Source organism: Anarrhichthys ocellatus, unplaced genomic scaffold (assembly GCF_004355925.1).
Source record: "Anarrhichthys ocellatus isolate YVR2014 unplaced genomic scaffold, GSC_Weel_1.0 scaffold32, whole genome shotgun sequence".
NCBI classification, from domain to species: Eukaryota; Metazoa; Chordata; class Actinopteri; order Perciformes; family Anarhichadidae; genus Anarrhichthys; species Anarrhichthys ocellatus.
The window spans coordinates 4,352,887-4,373,844 of NW_022280062.1; the positions used below are offsets into that span (position 1 = coordinate 4,352,887).

General features: G+C 42.4%; 2 protein-coding genes across 13 annotated transcripts in view; both read left to right on the plus strand.

Moving 5' to 3' along the window:
• Positions 1-3,193: 3,193 nt before the first annotated feature.
• On the plus strand, positions 3,194-8,369 carry tmem200cb (transmembrane protein 200C, genome duplicate b). The gene is made up of 2 exons (XM_031865346.1): positions 3,194-3,293; positions 6,166-8,369. Exon 2 carries the CDS (start codon positions 6,199-6,201, stop codon positions 7,762-7,764), a length of 1,566 nt encoding a protein of 521 aa, XP_031721206.1. The 5' UTR covers positions 3,194-3,293; positions 6,166-6,198; the 3' UTR covers positions 7,765-8,369.
• A 1,749-nt stretch (positions 8,370-10,118) lies between these two features.
• The window catches only part of epb41l3b (erythrocyte membrane protein band 4.1-like 3b), a 44,695-nt gene continuing 33,855 nt past the window's right edge, over positions 10,119-20,958 (plus strand). For 2 of the 12 annotated variants that reach the window (XM_031864931.1, XM_031864932.1), the window contains exon 1: positions 12,396-18,641. The gene's annotated coding sequence lies outside the window, so the exon portion shown is untranslated. Of the gene's footprint in view, positions 10,220-12,395; positions 18,642-20,958 lie in introns of those variants that run through there. The other 10 variants (XM_031864934.1, XM_031864933.1, XM_031864935.1 and 7 more) reach the window with 9 other exon arrangements.

Sequence of the window (20,958 nt, forward strand, 5' to 3'; positions counted from 1 at the left end):
AAAACCAGCAATAAGCTTATCCCACTCACAAGTTATGTGTGTGTGTGTGTGTGTATCCAAAGCCTGATATACGTATCGTAATCTTCTGTGCTATAGAGCCCCATTGTTAATAAAATGCTATCTAGAGCACCAAATGTGTATCTGTCTGCAGCTGAAAATAGTCCCTTATCAATATACAATGTATTGCTGTTTGAGTGGCATTTTCTACAATGCCCAACTGTTAAAGAAATGTATTAGCTTACTTTGTAAATTAATCTATATATTTGTGACTTCTTGTTCAAGCTTCAGGGCCCCAATTGGTGCCTTACTTGCTACAGACAGTGTAGGAGTCGTAACGTTTTGAGAGACACTGATTGCACATCTAATTAGACAGAAGGCAGATTTTTCACTACTCAATTACTCATACTAGAGTGGTTGTTTCCAGTTTAATTGATGGCCCATCATCTCCCCCAAATGTGTAAAAGCTCTCAGCTGCTGTGTCTTTATTTCTAAGGCCTCAGAAGGGAGCACCGCTTTTATCTCTCCAACTGACTCCTGCAGCAAATAAGACGTAATGATGAAAAAGTTTCCCGGAGGGAGTTGATATCTCACTGAGTCCATATCTCAAGTTTCCACATCCCCAATTAGCCAGTACAGCCCAAGCTGAAGAAATTAAATGAACCCCCTGCAGCTCCTGATGCTGCTTCAGATATAGATATATATATATATATATATATATATATACTGTATGTATGTATGTATGTATGTATGTATGTATATATATATATGTATATGTTTTAGCTGTTATCCAGCATATTGCACATAGAAATAGTGTCTGACAAGTAAAGGAAGCCAGAGGGCAAAGTGAAGGCCGCCTTCTGAGCTCTGGCTGTGCAGATACAAACCATAACAAAGCCGGTTACATTTCAGGAGGAGATTCACTGGAGCTATTTTCGATACAGTATTTGTGAGCCCTACCATGGTGCACCGTCCCCTGGGATCCTGGATGTGTGAGGCGAGAAAATGGTATAGAAGCCAAACTATATGACACATCATTCAAGGCGGACAGGACTGGAGACAGGTGTCTTAAATAACCGTGACAGATTATCACTGAGAATCAAATTGAATTATTGTATTACTGCTGCCGTGTGGATGGGAATGCGCCTCCCAAATATGAAAGACCCAGTATTAGGAGTGTGTGACATAACAAAAAGCTGAGAGTATCTACGGTTGATCCCTCTCTGTCTCTCACCTGTCTATTCACTTTTTCAAATTGCCTTTCTTTCTCTTTCTACGACTGAGAATGCCCACTTCATCACCATACCTGAGGTGAGTTTAATACCTGGGGAGGTTTCGATAAGAAATGATTAAGTATGTGAGGGTAAAGTCATTAGGGCAAGTTGGAAAGTCTGCAGAAATGAATGCTAATCTCCTGCCGCTTCTGCAAGAGTCTGCAATCTTTCACCTGCAGGTCACGGAAACTATACACATAATGAGATGGCAATAACGTGAATATTTTAAAAAAAAGCTGCCTTTTGCCAATAACTTACTTATTACTCCATTGTCCTACATTGTTGAAATACTAATGAATTAAAGCTTTTTTCTTCCTCTTCTATGTATTGAATTAATTAAACAGAACAGGTGCCGGCACGTCTTTGGCACAGAGCACATTAGCCACTGTCAACAAAGATCCATTTAAGGGAGCCCGCAGTGAATCCAAGACCTCGTTTTGTGGGTGGCAACGTGATCAGACTTTGTTTGAAATACAGAGGAAAATATGTCATGTGAGTGTGCTCTCAAACTGATTAAGTGATTGGAATCAAGAGATTTTGAGGGATATCTTGAATATAAGGGGGGGGGGGGGAGATTGATGTGCAGATGATGTGACTATGGGTGTCGACTTGCATGGTTGTGGTTGGATTCTGCATTTAAAACTGAGTTTATTTCCAAATATATGTAACACTTTAAAAAAGTGTAATGTCAAATGATACAGGAAAAATAGCATTTTTTTCACCAAGCTTCTTATCCGCAGCTAAATGAGTGAGATGAGGGTACAAGGACAGTTGGGAAAGGCTGGAGAGGCTTCCACCTGTGCAACCACTTGACCTATATTCAGTTGAGTATTTTCAATCATATTATTTCTACAGGCTGTTAACTAATCTTAGGCAATGGTTTTGTAATAATCGCTGCTGTCTTTCTCTCCTTGATATCTTCCAACAACATATGTTGGAGTATGTGTTCGCAGTAACAGAGTTTTAAGAAATATTAAGTCCCTGTCAGAAGCTCAGAAGCATCGGTTGTGTGTCAGTGCCTTCCTATACTGCACAAGCTATACTAAAAGCTGCTCCAGACCTCCAGACCAACACTGGTTTAACGCCACGGATTAAAGACAGCTCTTTAAAACCCCCGGATTATTCCCCATGTCCGTGTATACTTTGACTCCCAACTGCGGCATGCACACTTTAGTTTTCTCTGTTCCTTTCCTCTAATTTATGCCATAAACAAGGCACATTTCTGGGTCATAATTTCGCAGTCAACTCTCTGGAGCATCAGCTAGCTTTTGTAATTCCTGCTCCCCCTCCTGCCATGTGTGTAGCTGCTGCCTCTGTCTCCTGCCTCACAACACTGAGACACATCTGGACTCTGTCATATTTCATTTTGTTACACATTGGGACGCAGCATACGAGCAATTACAGCAATGCAACCCAAGGGAGAAAGGTAGGGAGAGGAAGGCACATGCTGTTAGAGATGATGGATTTGGTGTTTTTGAATTTGCATTTCTCTGACCTCACCTGCACTGTATGTGCAGTTTGAAACTCATAACACAGTCATTTATTGATGCATTATTTGCCCCCTATAGTTCTCAGAGATATGCACATGCAGTGTCCAGTGCATGCACTCTATTATTGCTGCCATACAAATTCCGAGATCATACAACAATTATAGACTGTGGCAAAAATGCAACCGGCATTCGTATATAATAATCGATTGTTATACAACTTTCATTGAGCAGGTTACTGATGATTTTATGTCCAAACATGTAAGACAATCTGGAAAGAAAAAAAAAGATGTGGAAGGGTTAACAGCATAACGCACAGTATGATAAATGTCCTCAGCAGCCCTCCCTTTTCACGTTGCCCAATAATCACCACCAATGGAAATGCAGTTGGCCCGCCCCTGCCGGTCTATTGTGAGTCTGCGTCCAACTGGAGACCACTCTTCCAGACTCGGCACCAAAGTGGCGCACCACGACATGCACAGCTGAACGAGGAGTGCGCCTTTGAAGATGCTTGGTTGTCAAGCCACAATTTCTGGTAAGAGACTCGATGTTTTATGATTTAATTTATGTTTTTGTACCTCCTGCGTCTTAAACCCCAACTGAATATCCGTGCGTCTGATTCCACATTGACTGCTAACAGGCTGTATTGCAGGGTTTAGCAAGTCGAATAATTGTGTAACAGAACGGGTTTAGTTGGGGAGCGTTATTTTTGTATCTCGAATAAATCGACGGGCAAGAGTTTTGATGTCAGGGAACAATGCGCTTGAAGCAATGCGCCCTCTATCTAGTTTTATCTGTGAGATTAAAATCATGATTTTGTTGCAGTTTATGGAGATATGTCGGTCTGTCTTAGATATTTGGCTACATCTGTCAAATATGCGAGAGACATAAAGTAAAAGGTGGTGGAACGAGCAATATTTCAAAGGCGGATCTATTTATCCAGTTAAACTTTTTTTTTTTTAACGGCTCTGATGTTGCAATGAAATACCGATTTGTGATGAGTTAAATGACTGGCATCATGCGTTTGAATAAAGGTATAATTATTAACACACAGCTCTACCGTTATGAAAGCATGGGCTTCGTCAGGCCGTGGAAGAGGTGCGGATGTTTGTCATCTTCTCTGCACCTTGTGAGCCCCCAAAAACACAGTGTTTGGCTTTGTGCGGGAGCGACATTTTCAGGAGCACCTCCAACCTCCACAGCACCTCCTATTTTGCTCCACGGGCTTTTTTTTTTCCAACAGAAGGGAAACAGATGCGCTGTAATGTCAACAGTCGATTACTCATGCAACATTGCGCGAAAATAGGCGCCCCCGCAGCTTGGACGGACTGAACGTCGAAAACCGAGCCTCGTCTCCCCTCCATCCTGCCAGACGAGCAGCTTCTTTAGGGAGACGTTTACCGAGCAGTTGGCAGCTTCCTGTTCAGCACCGCAGACAGAGACACAGTCTGACTTGTCCACACCCACTTCTGGTCCACGTTACTGCTGCCCTTCTCCGTTCAAACATAGACACGGGTCCGCCCACGCTCTATCAGTTTTAGTGCGGGTTGACGTGCTCTCTCGCCCGGGGAGGGATTTGAGTGCTCGTCGGATGCGATATAGTGAGAAAGTCGCTATAAACAGCAGCTGAGTACCGGTGGGTTGTTTGCGGAGGCTCAGGTGCAGAGCCCATGTGTTCTACTTTTACGTGGGATCTGCCTGTAATAACTTGGATCATAAAGGGATGTCAAGGACTGTTAGGGTTGAGAGAGCAACACCCAGAGCAACCTCTAAAAACGTCTTTTTAATTGCTTCTCTGCGAGGAATTTGTGGAATAAGTTATTCATGAACCTAAGCCCTAAGTCATACACAATTAGGCGTGATTAGTCAAATTAAATACCTAGGTATCAGCACAATCAAGGAGGGAATGCTAGAGTCTGTCTAATTAATCAGCCTTGTCTTCCGATCATCATTCACCACATGTGGTTGGAACTCATCAGCTGATGTCTGTAATCATGATGAGTGTTTGTGCCTTCATTGCCCTTTGGACCGAAGCTCCCACTTATTGGGCTGCATAAACATAAAACCAATGCAAACATCTTACGTGGCACAGACAGTGTTGGTGTGTAAACAAATGGCTATAGCGGCTCACATTTGCCCTTGGTGAGGTGCTGTATATGCGAAGGGCGCCGTCATCTTGAAGCACGCCTGCGTTTGGTTGACGGTGAAGTGGACTTGGGTGGAAAGCAGGAGGAGGGGAGAGTGTTGGTAGGAGAGTGTTGGTAGGAGAGGTTAGCGCGAGAGAGGAGAGGCAGAGGGGGATGGAGTGTATGGAAGCGAGAGTGAGATGGAGAGAACATGCCCGCTGGCCTCCTGTCTGCACACATTACATTTTCATAGGCTGATATCGCACCGGCACAGCTGAATATAGATAAATAGCACTCCTTGTTCTCCACTGTCAAGTTGGGTATCTGTCTCTGTTTCTGTTACGTCATTGTATTTATAGATCCAGCATCAGCAGATGGATGTCATCTGTTGGTTTACTGACCATCTGATGACTAATATTGCAACTGCCTTTGGTGCAAAGAAGCAGTGTACACTCTACTTGTAGGATAATCTCAGATACAGGGCCGGATTGATTTGCTCGTGGATCCTGGACCCCCCCCCCCCTTTTTCCTCCAACCCATTTCGCCCCAGAAACCAGTATTCCCACGCTGGTATATTAAAGTATTTCTCTATATCATTAAATATTCATGACAAAAAAAAGTTAAAAAACAATAACTTGAAAACAGGAGTTGTTGAGAGTTTGAACTCTTCAAAAACTGCTTCACGTCTGTGTGGGTATTGTTTCATCAGATGTGGTTGACAAACAACCCACTAACTCATCAGATTGTGATTCAAATGTTGCTAAATCCTCTGAAGTACATGACATTGTGTTTTTCCAGCTGAGTCCCTCTCATGTCAAATCAGTAAGAGGAGCAAAGACAAAAATGAAATACGTAGATAGTCTCTCAAAAATGTCCTTACTGTGGCAGAAATATGTGTGTTCATGTTGGACCCCAGCACTGATTGTAAGAAGCTGACTGAGAAAATAGGTTCTCAGGGCCCTCAGAAGGAATCATAACTAGATATTCATACCATAAATCCCTTAACATTTCAGTTTATATCATGTTTTAGTGGTGCTCATCACCAAACTAATTTGAAAGTAATTGTCACAGAGTGAACCTGCAGCCTTCGAGGTCCCTGAGGGTTAGTTGCCAGCTTTGCCTGGTTGACAATCCTTGCATGTATGGTAAATCTGGATTACATGTGTAATCTCTCAGTGAAATGAACAAATTCACTCCGTGGCTCTAAATGTCTAAAACCCTTTTCTTATCATGTAAATCATTAAACTAATACTCTGTCTTTTTTATTTTGTGTCCCGCCAGGTTGAGTGACAAGCCTGCGGTCCAATCGTCACCATGATAGCCACAGGTGGCCTGCTGCGCATGAACAGGCGCCAGGATTCCCTCCGCTCCAAAAACCGGGCGGAAAACAAAAGGAAGCGGAAATCCAAGAAAAAGAAGAAGAACGATGTGGTGGTGGTGAAGGGGAAGCTCAACCTGTGCTCCCCGGCCGGTTTTGTGGCCGCCGTGGGGCTTATAGTTCTCATGGTGGGGATTTCCATGGCGGTACTGGGCTACTGGCCCAGCCAAAACCAGCAAAAGTACCAGGAGCGCCGCAGAACTGGAGGATACCAAACCAACAGGATGAGTTACTCCAAGAGTCTGCCTGTTTCCTCTAACCTGACCCATAACAAGACTCCCTCCGGACAATCCGGTTTAGTCAACCAGAGCCATTCTAACAGCAGCGCCCCCGACCCCGCCCCCGCCCCTCACTGTGGCTTCCTGTGTGACTTCCTGAATAATTACCTGTATTCAGACAATCTGAAAGTCTTTGGACCGCTGGTGATGGGAATTGGCATTTTCCTCTTCATCTGCGCCAATGCAGTCCTCCATGAAAACCGAGACAAGAAAACCAAAATCATCAACCTGAGGGACATCTACTCCACAGTTATAGATCTACACAGCATACGGTCGAAGGAGTACTCGCCTCTAAACGGTTTGGTGAACTACACTCAGTCGAGGAGTGCCGAGGGGCAGTCGGGCCAGTTCCCTGCGAGCGGGACGCTTACTCGCAGCTCCTGGCCCTCCACTGGCCTCGGTTTGCAGGGCGAGTTGGGCGGCGATGACGTGTTCAGACGCCCGTCGTTGGCCAGCAGGCCTCGGAGCTGGTCCAGAGATGTCCAGACCTTTACGGACACCGTCTACAGCATCTACAAAGACTACAGCAATAGCAGCGAACAGGCGCCGCAGCCCCGGCAGTGGGAGACCACCTCCATCGTCACCTCCTCTGTAAACGCTTTCACCCTCCCCGTGATCAAACTGAACAACTGTGAGGTGGAGGAGTCTCAGAGAACGGAAGCGGAGGGACGCTCCGAGGAAGGGGTCGTCATCGAGGGTGCTGCTGAAACCATTAGCGAGGAAGGACAAACCAGCGGTAGCCCGACTGACGAGACGGACGTCAAGGAGGACGCCTCGACGACGGATTCCCCCCCGCCCCATCAGAGCCGCGAGGACATAGCCGCGGACACGGCTAACCAACAGGGGGCGCCGCAGGCTCAGCCTCAGCCACCGTGGACACAGCTGTTTCTTCCATCGCCTGTTGCCAGAGCAACGGGGTCACAAATGTCGCTCAACTCCCTCACGGATCAGCCCAGGTCTGTACGCCGCTGCAGCCTGTCTGCGTCTGTGTGCCGTCAAGGCGACAGAGCCAGGCGCTTCAGCTGCCCCCGTCTGGAGCGCTCCAACAGTAGGGGCTACATCAAACTGGCTGATCTGGGGGGCGAGTCCTTCGAAGCCCCCGACACGGACACTTATTTAGTGGCAACCGAACAGGAAGTAGCAACAGACGCAGCAGCAGCAGCGGAGGAAGAAGCTCAGGGAGAGGACAGTCTGGTGACATCCATCACCTCTGCAGAATCCTAGACTTTTTGCTGACGAGCCTCTGAAAACTGTTTGATGTCTTCTTCTTTGCTTCGTATCTTGTTCTCTGATTGCTGATGTGAAGCTGGCCATTACAGAGTAATGGAAGTCTGCAGAGTAAGCAGCTGAGGACTATTGAAACATAGCCATGAACACTCAAGAGCAAGGCTCTTTATAAATACCACATCCACAGCTCAATATTCAAATGTAATTTTTCTATTTTTTCAATGTAGCAAGAGCAATACTAAAGACTTGTAAGAAGATTTAGTAAAGATTTCTAACAAAAAAAAGAAAATCTGGTCTGATGAGTTTTAATTTTTCTTTTGTATAACAGTAGGGCAAACAATGTAGCCTGTAGAATTGCCAAAACCGTCACTGAGAACTACTGTCTGACATGTTGTACTGTAGCATTGACATATGCCACAGAAAAATAAATAGTCTAGAATTGTTTCTCTACATCGTTATGTGAATACCACGTGAATAGGTGAACTGAATTGAATCTCAGGTAGATGTTTGGTTTAGGATCAGGACCTTGAGGACAAGGTCTTCCCTGTGCACACTTGTTTATATGAAACATTCATGGTTGAATAAACTTGACTGTAACACTCCTCCTGCCGGGTCTCGTAGTCGTCCTTGTTTGATAATAGATGAAGTCAAGCCGACGCCAATAGTTTGTTTGCTCCATGTAGGTTTTAGAAAAAATAAATGGAAACAAATGAAAAACTGTGGGACTGTGAGTGGTTAAGTGTGTGGTAATCCTGCAGATGGTATAGATTTTGACTTCCTGCACTTCAGCAGCACTTCTTCTCATTACTGGGAAAGACTGCAGTGGTATTGATGTTACACTGTCCGTGCTTACTGAACTGAGACCAGTAACCTATAAGTGACATTTACAATGGCCTTTTTATTAATTGGCTTCACAGTTAGAAAGTGGAAATCAACAGAGGCTTATCTGCTGATTCAGATGGGTGACAAAAAAGAAAAATGAGTATACTGTACGCATCTTAGATTTTAGAACAACCCCAACATTTCCCACAAGTGTTCAATTGAGTTGAGATCTGGTGACTGCGAAGGCAAAATCATATGGTTCACTGTTACTATTGCTGCCCTGTATGGAAACATCTGCAATCATTATGTTTCTGCTCTTTTTATTCTGAGTTTTTCTTTAATTTGTCTCCTGTTTTGTTTGTGGTTCTTCTGCACTTGTGCGTATAGTTATGAAAATACGTTGCTCATAGCTTTCAATGATGGAACTGAACAAAGCACATATATTCAAGTAGTACTTGGGTGAAATTTGATGGTACTTTTATGGATTACTTCTAATTTCTGCTACTTTATACTTCTACCCAATACATTTAAGAGTAATTGTACTTTTTACTCCATTACATTTATTTGACAGATTCACTGTAGTCAAGTTACTTTGCATCTTACTGTAAGGTTGTATATACAAAATGCACTGAGTTGCCAATTAGGTCTTTTCTTAATTTTGTTTATTTTTAAACTTTTTTTTATTTGTTTACACAGTAGCGCAATACAAGGCACCAACATGAAGACATATGAAACATATACACATGCAGTACGCATGTAGGTCGGCATGTGTTTGTGTGGAGGGGTGTGTAGAAGAGAGTGTGAAAGGGAAGATAATATTAACCGAAGGAAGAAAGAAGGAAGGAGAGGAAAGAAGAAAAAGGGGATAAAGATTTATCGCAGGACTGCTTTATTAGACTGCTTTAGTTTTAGCTTGGTGTAGGCCTATCTAAAACAGATTTAAATACCTTATAGGCTAGGAGAAACATCAAGTATAAAACAGTTTAGATAGCTCCACTTTGACCAGCAATAACATTAAAATGCTACTTAATTCATCACTAAAAATAATCCAATAATACAAACACCAAGTACTTTTGCTTTTGATGCTTATAGCTTATTTGCTTATAATACTTTTCATTAAGTAACATGATTACAAGGCTTTTACTGGTTATGCTGTTATATAATGGTGTACATTTACATTCAGCCTCTGATTACTTCTTCCACCAATGAATTCCACATTTATTTTACTTCTTAGTAGTAGCCTAAATGCAGGAAATACAAACTATGCAATCAACATTATCTACAAGTTCAGGAACATTGACTTTGGTTTGCAGACTTTTATCATGAGGCATCTGAATGCAGCTCAAGCTAACGAGGCCATCTAGTGGTCATGTGACACATGGATGACCATCAGACGTCAGTCCGCCATCCTGCAAAGGCTCCACCAGGTGGCACTGGGACTTTGCAGCCTGCGTCGTCACCGTGGGCGTGCCCGTTTACAAGTACTATGGGGGCCGATTTCTTCTTTCTGAGGCAGGAGGGGCGGGGTTAGCTCGGCCCCGTCTCTGGGAAGGTTTGCCAAAGTCGGCGCTTACAGGTGTCTGGTCCTTTTCACCCGGGACGAGCACCGCGTCGGAATTCCTGGTCTCCGGTAACAAACTCACACACACACACACACTGGTATCAGCTGGTGTTTAGGGAGCTTTCTTGTCATTATAGTCAGGTAAAGCGTTTATTACAGTTTGTGCGCTGCACAACTTCACTACGTATCAACACTTGACTGTGAAATACTTTGGGCAGCATCGACATACAGTTAGCGGTTACTGACATTGTTTTAAGTTTGATTTCCAGAAGCCAATCTCTCAGTAAATGTTTTGTTTCATTTTTTAAATGATATTTCTCTCTCTGTTTCACACACCGGGGTTTCCAACACGCCGTGACGCGCCTGCTGCTACTTTCCCCTGTGACTCGGGACTGTGAAATGGTGAGTGCACGTGTTTGTTCACGAAAGTGTGAAGTATGTCACGTAAACACTGAGGCAGTTCACACGCAATCGGTAAAGACACATGTCTGACTGGGTGTATGAAAAGAGACGTCCGTTTTACTGTAAGGTCAAACAGAAGGCCAAAGTGCCATTTCATGGATCAAGGGTCACCAGGATCACAAATGTTGCTTTACCAACTTTTTTAAACTACTGTGTTGTGCAAAAGGTTGGGTGGAGCAGCTCTTTAAAAGAAAAGTTCAAAAGCTACTTCAGTTTCTGGTGATAAAATAACCAAACCAAACCCTCAACAATATTTACTTAGGTCACTTTTTGGGACCTTACATTGACTTACATTAATTTACTGGAGTGTTGCCCTAACCATAACCACTACTTGCCTAACCCTTACCTTAACCAATTAACTAAAATCATCGTTAACCTGATCTGAAGTCTGTAATGTGTCTCCAAAGGTAGCCTCAGTTAGGAACATACACACACACACACACACACACACACTAACCTGATCAAAACTTTGCTGGGCACAGGCAGACAGTTCGGAAATGGGAAGTCATCACAGCATGCGTTTCCGCTTCTATTCTCCCCAAAATAGAAATGTGCATGAATCAATAGAAGAAGAGCTCTTTGAACTTAAGACTTTTTACTACACACACACTGAAACTTTGCTGTGTGGTGATTATTTTAAAACATTTTGTAATGACCCAAGATTTATATGGCTGTAATGAAGTCGTATTTATTTTCAAGATGGACTATGGCTTTTTAACGGGCCACATGGTCGCTGTCACACTTCAGTAGTATTAAATGAAGGTGACTGTGCAGGACCAGAGAGATAAGGCCGGCCAAAGTCTGTCGGACTTGTCGTGTTCACTGGATGGTGGTAGCATGTACAGCGCTGCATGTTTCTCTGTGAGGCGTTCATGAGTAGATGATTATCAGCATTTGCTGAGCTGGTGCTTTTGCTGTCATCGTGACTGACTTTTGTCTTTGATAGATCTTAGTATGCAAAGTGCACCTGTAGTATGTCATGCCATATAAGCAGGGGCGGTAGTGTTATGTCCTTCCATACTGATTTTATATTATTTGAAATTGGTGTGAGAGCAGTGAGAGCGAACTAAAAGCAGTGAAGTTGTGGGCCAGACAGCTAAACAATGAGCCGATACTCACTTTAAAGCAGGAGCTGCAGCTTTTGGGGGATAATTCTCTGTATATTCGTCACTACGAGTGATCTTGTTCACATTAGATGTTATTTTGACACATTGTTGTAATAATATTGATAAAGCTGAAGGCGGACTAGTCGGTAAGATGACGTTTTTCTAGTTTCTTTTTAGCAACTTGTTAGCAACTGCCTTTTTTAAGACGCGTATAAGATTCCAAATTCACGAGTGGGGTAATAACTTACATATGTTATGTGTTAGAACAAAATGTTAAAATCTGTTGAGCTTGTGTTAACCACCGACCTGATTCCAGGCATTAAACCAAAACGCATTCCAAAGAAACATTGGGTGTGAGAGAAGGGAACTGAAAGTGCAGAAATGCTGACTCATTTCCTGGGTTTTAGGACTCAATACTGCTCAATTCTATTTATTAAAAGTATTTTCTCCAGGAGTGTGCCACCAAGGTTTGATCAGGTTTGATTGACATTGACCAAACAACCCGTTGACTGTCATCAGACTCTGATGTGTTGCTAAATCCTGATTGGTGCTTGGAAGTATGTGAGATATATATATATATATATATATATATATATATATATATATATACTGTAAATTACATGATATATATACTGTAAATTACATGATATATATACTGTAAATTACATGATATGTGGGTGACCGTGTTACTTGCTAGGTTTTTCAGAGCCGGGCCACTTGAACTCAGGAAGGTTGTAATTATGGACAAACGGCAGGGAATTCCCCAACTCTGACTTTGACTGGAATGCAGCATAATGTACAAGAGCGTCTGTTTCATCAGGTATGACTTCTGAAGATGTTGTTTAGGTGTTACAATTGAAAGGCCAGTTTCGGTGACTTACAGTAGAGAACATCTTGTGACCTTTCGGGGAATGCGTTCCCCTGCAATTTCCTTTTTGAAGTTTATTTAATTTCATGTCAGGCTGACATAACAAGATAAACTCTTCCTTCTGTGGCTCGAGATCATTCATTCATTCATGTTCATAATTAAAGCTCATTCTGCTGCAGACGTCTCTCTACGGGAGAGATTTCCTGCTGGTGTTTTGATGTAGTATTGCCAGTGATAAAGACTCTCTCTGCCCTTTTATCTTAGGAATTAAGATCAGTACTACTGTCCGATCAGTTCACGGTCAATAGCGCTGCTGGCGTTTTACAAAATGAAGGATGTGGAAGTGTGTGTGTGTGTGTGTGTGTGTGTGTGTGTGTGTGTGTGTGTGTGAGTGAGAGTCAGAACTAGAGGTTAAAGGTAAAAAGTAATAGTCTGCAAATCTCTGGCATTATCAAGATTTAGTGATAAGACATGCAGAGGTTGGAGTGAAGTCATTTCTTAAGACATTCTTTGGACTAAAAGGGCTGAGCCAAATATTGAGTTATTACATTATGCCCTCAACCTTCCCACAGAGTGCACTCTGTATGATCAGGTTATTAAACTAGAATAAAAACTAGAACTGGAAGAAAAACTGTGTTTAGATCTCCACAGCTGTTTTTTTCATATATTTAGATATTTTTTTATCATATTTAGATAAATTGAAGAAAGAGAGAAAATTGGAGCGTGACAGAAAAATAGTCTACAACTATTTTGATAAATGATACGTTTACATTGTCAGTAACTTAATTTCAGACCAAATTTAAGATAGTAAACAACTGTTTTATTGTGACTTTCATGATAAAAAGGTCGTCGCAGCTCGCATCATTATGTAATTAAAATCAGAAGTGTCCATCAACATGTCCCTGAGCAAGACGCTGAACTTCTTCCGGTTCACTTGTTATTTCTACTGTAACATCAAGAGCATCGCCGCCTGAAGTGCAACATGCAAATAAAACCATCAACACAGATTACCTGTCAGTTGAAGTGAGCTGAACTCGACACGTGAGTGCAGTGCACTTCGGGGGTTGACGGAGATAACACCTGTGACTCAATCTTGTTTAGTGGAGAGATAAGCTTGTTGGGAGTTTTGTTATCTCCCAATGTTGCCTGATCACTTGAGAGCAGCATGAGGCTGCCTTTGCCTTATAAAGCTACAGCTCATGGGGTGGCACCTTGACACTCACAGGGTATTTATAGTCTTTGAAGTCATCCCACAAATGTGCTATTGTAAAGGAACTTTTGTTTCTTGCCAAAAACTCTGTTGCACTGGTTCCAATGTGCTATTCTGCTGTGAACATCCAGGCACTGAGCTTCCCTTTGTCCTTGCCTTAGTTTATCCAAACTATGACACGTCCCACATTATTGTTTCTATTATTATGTAACTAAACATAGAAAACAAACAGATGCATTATAGCCCAACAATACTAGTCAGTATTAGTATTGATATTTGGAAGTTTAAAAAATAGGGATCCTTTAGATTTGTTGTTGTTGTCGTTGGTCGGTTTACATCTTTGGTCCTGAATGAAATATCTAAACAATTCTACGATGGATTTCCATGAAATTGGTAGAAACATTCATATTTGCTTCAGGATAGTAATTCTGGTGATCCCCTGACATCAGCACGTTAGCATTTGTTAGCATTTAGCTTAGCGCTGTAAGTACACAGAGCTGCTAGCATGACTGTAGGCTCTTAGCGGCGGTCGAATATTCCTTTTTGCTTAGGAAGGTTCCTCACTTAGGGAAATGACCCGGAAGTATCTAACAAACAGCCCTGATAAGAGCTGGTCTGATTCTATAAGTGCAAAGGAAAAGTGCTTCAATGCTTCCTTTCTTATCTCCTTTAGCATCCTTTACGAAAGGTGATAGTGGCGTCCCACAATTCCATGCGACAGCACCACAGCATACCCACGTCAATAACATCTGCTGAGGCATTGTTACGTAGCCTAGAGTAAGGGCAGCCGGATTCTCTTAACGCCGCATGGCTTTTTCCTAAATATTCAACAATTCTTCTTCACATCTTTTCCTTGACCTCATGATGTTTTCCATCCAGGTCAAGGAAAAGTGGAAAGGAAATGTTTTTATCATGAATACTTTCACACAGAACATGAATATTAATTACGTGGCAACAAAGCAACGTACTTCTTTTTCGGAAGGAGGTGGATTTTTCTGAGCTTTTCGCGCCGCGCATAAAGGCATCAACCAATCAAGTCTCTGGTTGAACATATTGTGTCCTTTTTGGTTTACAAAGAAAAGAGAACGCTGTAAAAATGAAATAAATTCTGTGATTTAAATTCTTCTCCTTAGTTGAAACGCTGGTATCCATAGAGAGCTCTAAAAGGGAAGAATGATTCTAAATTCTGCCTCCCACCACATACTGTATGTGCCGCCCCTCCCTTTCTCTGAAAATGCCTGGTCTCTAATCACTTGACGGGCACAATCATTAGCCTACTGCTTTCCAAAGGTTGCAAACGCAGAACACATTTACGATTCCTTCGAGATAAGATGTGCTTCCTACATGCACAAAAAAAAACAAGAAGGGGAGTGCTCCTCAGTATCTTGTTAATAACCCCTTTTCACATTAAACTGCACTGTGTACCCTTGGCTTTATATGAAAGGGAGCCATGGTTGAAAATAATGACTTTTCTAAAATGAGGGTGAAGTGTGATGACAGAGTGTGCTCAAGATAGGGAGTCGATTTGGGAGCTTTGGCCCAGTCGGGGTCGTCAAAATCTGACACTAATTTGGCTCGTATGCTCGCTGACCTGCAGCCCTTTGGGAGTGAAAGCGCTTTCAGCTGAGTAGACCTGGACAGCAGGGGATAGTAGCTTTGGTTAGTTAAAGGTGAAGAAGAAAGCCGAGCTGGAGCCAATTTCACTACGAGTTCATTGAGTTCGAGGGTAACAAGGGCCCGGTAAAGTCCCTGGTTGTTGTGTATGAAAGACAAAATGGAAATGTAATTCTGTGTTTGGGCAGAGACTTTTTCCCCTGACCTTTTAAAAAACAATTAGATCACACAGATACTTTGCCATGTATTGTAAGGGACATAACTCAATATAACTATGTATTGATGAAGTGCCAGCCTGCTTGTTCTGACTGCAGCACTGGAAATTGAATAGCTGTAATGAGGTTCATACTGTTAATGAGTTTAGAGTATATACACATTTTCATACACACAAGGATTTAATGTTTTTTTCTCGCAGCACTACCGTTTTAGATATACCACTAATTTAAAATCCATTAATTTGACATGCTTTACTTTAATTTGAATCATTAAATGCCAAATAAGCAGATCAGTATCATGCAACTTTCTTCCCGTAAGTCACGAATCATGTAAAATAGAAGAGATAGTGGCAGCATTGCTAGTTAACTTTGTGTGAAAAGGACAACGTAACCTTATGTTTCACAATTATGTTAATACTCGAGAGAGAGAACAGATGTTGGAATTCAAGGCTATCCGAGTTCAAGGTCGGGCCTCGGAGCAGATGAGCTGCACAGGAACTAAGTGTCTACACGCAGCAGAAAAAAAAGTGAAGAGTTAAGCAGCCACATAAGCTACGTAGAGTCCAGAGATCACATGTTGTCTGTCTTGTGTGGTATTAATCATACTGCTGACCAAGGGCTGTTCTGGAGGCTCTGAGGAGATTTGCACTCCCACTTATCTGCAGATCACTATACATACAGAGAGTGAGAACTCATAGACAGTAGGAACTCTATTTTTGAAGGCCTGATTTTAGAATTTCCTTGACGTGGTAATTATCTGGAGGATGTTTCAATTTAAGATGTTTTTCCCCATTTGTCAGTCAAACACAGTGGGTTAACGTATCAGTTCCTGTACAGCGGAGATTATTTACTGAATACAATAAAGCTGGTCAGCAGTTATACATTTTCACTGAGGAAGGCCGGAGTGTGCTGCCTGGTTTGTATTACACACTGATTAAAAGAATTTAAAATAGAGATGAAGTATGCGTTCATATATTTCAGCTTTGACTGTCGTATTACGTTTTGCCGAGTTGGCTGTTGGTAGATGCTGTCTTGTGCTTTTTGTTTTCTGTCTTTATCTGTAAAGTCAGAAAAATACATCTAGCTAATTCATGAATTAAAGCTCTTTGCAATAAGTAGTTTTTTTTTTTAAACAATGCCAGTATGTGAGAATTGACATTTCCTTTCGGAGATAAGCGAATCCTTCATTTACAGTTTAAGATTGTTCCCTGCGATACCGGCGCACAGTCACCACCCACCGGTCAGACGGGCCGTGATGAGCAATGTCTCAGACGATAAGTCTGCTCATGACAACACCGTGCCAGACTCCACCTGCTCTAAATGCAGATAACTATTGTTTGGCTGTGCAGAGGACAGCTAATTAGTTGTTCCTGCTTAATGTGCAGTGTGTATTCTCAGAGAGACGTATTGCGGTGAAGTTTATTATAACAATCATATCTGTGCTTAAAAAACAAGAAATGAAAGGGGGGAAGTGAAATAACCCATTTTGAGAAATGGTAGAATAACAGTGTGTGGAATTTGTATTTTACCGTAATGATTGCTGAGGCTGTAAGGCTTCCTCTCCTCGTGTTGTCACCTTAGTAAAATCACATTCTTAGACCTTTTATGGTTACTGGAGCTATGACATTAGACTCAGCAGAGATACTGCCATGAGTTATTACAGTGTCACTGTGAAAAAAGCTATCCTCCTGACAGCCCTCGCCGGCTATTATTTCTCCTCACTGCCTCGAGGGTTGCAGGAATATTTTTGTTCCACCCTTTGGCTACCGCAGCTCTAAACCTCACTCTACTCACTGATGGCTGCTTGCAAAGTTAAGGAATTTAAACTTGCACATGAAGAAGAAGCTCAATCCCCTTTGGATTGTAACGTGATTATATGACTTCAATGTAAAGCATTCATTGTTGTTGTCGGTGTTGTTTTTTTATGAGCTGTCTTGCAGTTAGCTAGAGGAGGAGCCAGTTGTCTGGCTGCATGTAGGAGTTGAACTGTGTGCGTTAGTTGATTTACCCTCTACTATCTGCAAAGCATGCCTGCTATGTGTCTGTCACCATTTAGGGAATTCATGAATGACTTGCAGCAGAAAATTCTCTGGAGCCGTATTGTGCATGACTGTGTTTTTTGTATTTGCATATAATGTAAATTGTTGGCATGTGGTATCCTACTTGAGCATGAAAACAATTGGATGAAATAAAAGTCAAATGGGTGACCGAGCTGGGTCAAGTTCCCACTAGGAGGCGGGAGGCAAAACCCTAAAATCCCCAGAGGGAACAACCCAGACACTAATTTAAAAAAATGCTTTTATGTCTGTATTTGTGCACGTACAACCACATGTATGTACCTTGAGGAGGGCAGCAGATATGTGTGTGTGTGTGACGGTGTGTTCATGTGCTCACTATATTGGTTTCTTTTAATATGTCTTGGATTATGTTTTTCATTTGGAGAATATTTGAAAGTGCTCCAGACTGGGAGCGTACTGTCAGTAAATCTTTCAGAAGCATTTTTCTGTGGCTGGTACAGAGTGAGCTAATTTTAACTACTTTAAAAGTACTCAACAGTATATAATCTATAGCAATGCATCATATTTAATGAGCTCATCAAAGCTTTTTGGCGTATAATTTAACAGTAAAATATTCTGGTGAACAGAACGGTAGTTTAAGTTTGCTAAATACATTTCCATTGCAGAAAAGAAAACATTTTTCTTTGTTTTTTGGATGTTTTTACAGCATTGTTTGAAAATAAATACGCCGCATTCTCAATCTGGTTTAAGTGAACTAAGGGCTGCAGCTAATAATTGTGTGCGTGTGTGTGTGTGTGTGTGTGTGTGTGTTGAGGGGGTGTGCTGCTAAAATAATGCCCCAGCTGTCCTGATATCCCACAATTCTACTCAGCTGCACGGTGGAGTGTGATAGGCTGGTGGAGAGGGGGAACTGCAGCAGAGTAGCACCGCTGTCAGGAAACAGAAGCCCACTCTGAATGCAACTCGCGTAAACCAGCTGAACGAGGACGGTTTACCTGGTAATAAACCTTTTTTCTTCTGCTGCTTTTCTCATCATATCTAACACCTCGGCGTAAAGACACGCGCGCGCTTCCCCGGTATGTTCAGCTCTCCGTTTAATCTCCTCTTATTCCGCATTCGGGTCGTCCGACCACAACACCCGCGGCCGCTGACAGATAATTAACATTAAAATACTCTTCTACTGTATTCACTCAGGCGGAAAAGTCGAGCGGACGTGGCTAACCGTGTCGGAAACGTAACCCTTTCATCCCAGCGTTTTTGCATTGTAGCCTTTGCATAACGTTTTAGCGACATGTTTTTTGTTTCTTCGCTGAATGGGCTGCCTGCTGCGGCCGTTATTTTGTAGCTCAAAGTCGGATGTTTCAAAGCAACAAGCCGCTTAAGGTACAGTAGGCTAACGTGCTCCGGTTTCGAGGCAGAAAGTGGGGAAATGGGGGGGGGGGAGACGGGACGATAGATCTGATTTCTTTTCCCCAACCTTAAACCCACGCGTGTTTTTTACATCAGTGGAGGACAGTGCTGAGTCACTGGCAGACACTGCAACATTTGAGCGCAGTTAATGGATTACAATTGTTAAATTGTCGGAAGGTTAAGACGACATTCTTGAGTGTTTTTGATCTGCAGTGCGGTAGGCGTGGTTAGGGGCAGGATGACACGGGCTGGATCCTCTTTTAGCATCCTCACATCCTCGTAGGCAGGAGATGCAATGGCCGGAGTCTGACTTGACAATTTAATTAAGATGCACAGTAAGCTGTTGTTGCAGTAGCATTGGAGGCAGCGACATCGTGGGCCTTGTTAGCAGGCTCTCGTAGTGTATGCATTGAAGAGAGCCCAGCATAATATGTTTTTAAACCTGTTAACAGTGTGTTAGAATAATAAGATAACTGTCTTTCTGTCACACATTTGTTTAAAAACTGCTGACTTTATTTGAGGATGATTTTTCTGCAAAACCCAACTTCTGTAGCCATGGCGAAGCTTTACAGGCATGAACAACAAGTCAATCCCAAAACAAATCTGTTTTTAGGGCTTTTGGATTTCCAGAAACATGACACCCTTTTTCCTTCCTTATGATTGGCTGACAGTAAACACAGAGACACAATGGGGTCACTTAAAGGTAAACTGCAAAAGCCTCTTTTCATTGTTTTTTTTTGTTTTTTTAAAGTCAACAAGGGTGAATTTGATGACGTCACCTTGTGACTATTTTCTGACGCCAACTGATGAATCGTGAAAATGAGAAGCAGATTATGAGCACAATGTCCAAAATAACTAAAAGTGAATGTGGTGAAGGCGTGTCCCAGCTGATGTCAACAACCCATTTTAACATGGTGCTCTCCTGCAGACATGATTGGTGATCAAGTCACAGCTACTTTACTGATTAATTATAGCTAATCGCATATGCTTCATCCCCGTTGGCCCGTCTAGCAAGTTATTAGCTCCGAGATATCGTTCTGATCTTTTACATTAACGGGGGATTTTTCTTTTGTCAAAGGTGCTGTGCAGCTGAACAGAGTGCTGCTATACATGTATTTCAGATATTTTCCCTGTCGGACTCATTGGTGGTGTTTGTGCCAGACTTTCAAGGAAAATAACCCTGACCTTAAGCGACCGCACGGCCACGAAGACATTAGATGTGGCGAATAATAATAACAATAAGTTAGCTGGTCTGTCTGTTGTATCCCTGAGTGCCTTGCTGCGAGTGACAGTAATGCTAAGAATGTAAACGCAGTGGGCTGACAGGATTTATGGCCTCCTCAGCAAAGATGCTCTCAGCCTGAAGTCACCTTCATGTGACGAGTATCCCTTCCCCAATTGCTGCTGTTGAGCTGGGGAGTGTCTGGTCTTGTTCGGTCTACAAGGGTTCAACTAAAAGGTCTGTGAAAAGCCACTGGAATGGCTACGAAATAGAAAAAAATAGAACGTTCAAGAACGCATGTGTTTCAGCTGTTATGAGACATGTGCGTTTCACAAAATAACCTTCAGTTAAGCAGTGGATGACGCTTGTGCACTCAGTTGCCAGTTTATTGCGTGCAGCTATCTAAAACGAATGCAGCCTGATAGACTGCTTTAGACTGCTTCAACAAAAACTGAACACTGTAACATTCATGAAGGTAGGATTTATTGTTTTATTCCACTGTACCTAATAAACTGGCAACTGAGTGTTGATGCAAAATATGTCTTCATCCCAACACTAAAATAATAAGATAAGAAAAATAAAAACCAATGTCTTCACTTTAGATGTTTTGCTCATTCTACCATGTCACTCATTCTACCATTTTGTACCATTGTAGCTTCGTAGGAAGTTTTTTCTAATAGAGG

Coding starts and splice junctions, on each gene's coding strand:
- tmem200cb (XM_031865346.1), top strand. CDS start 6,199: ATGATAGCCACAGGTGGCCTGCTGCGCATGAACAGGCGCCAGGATTCC.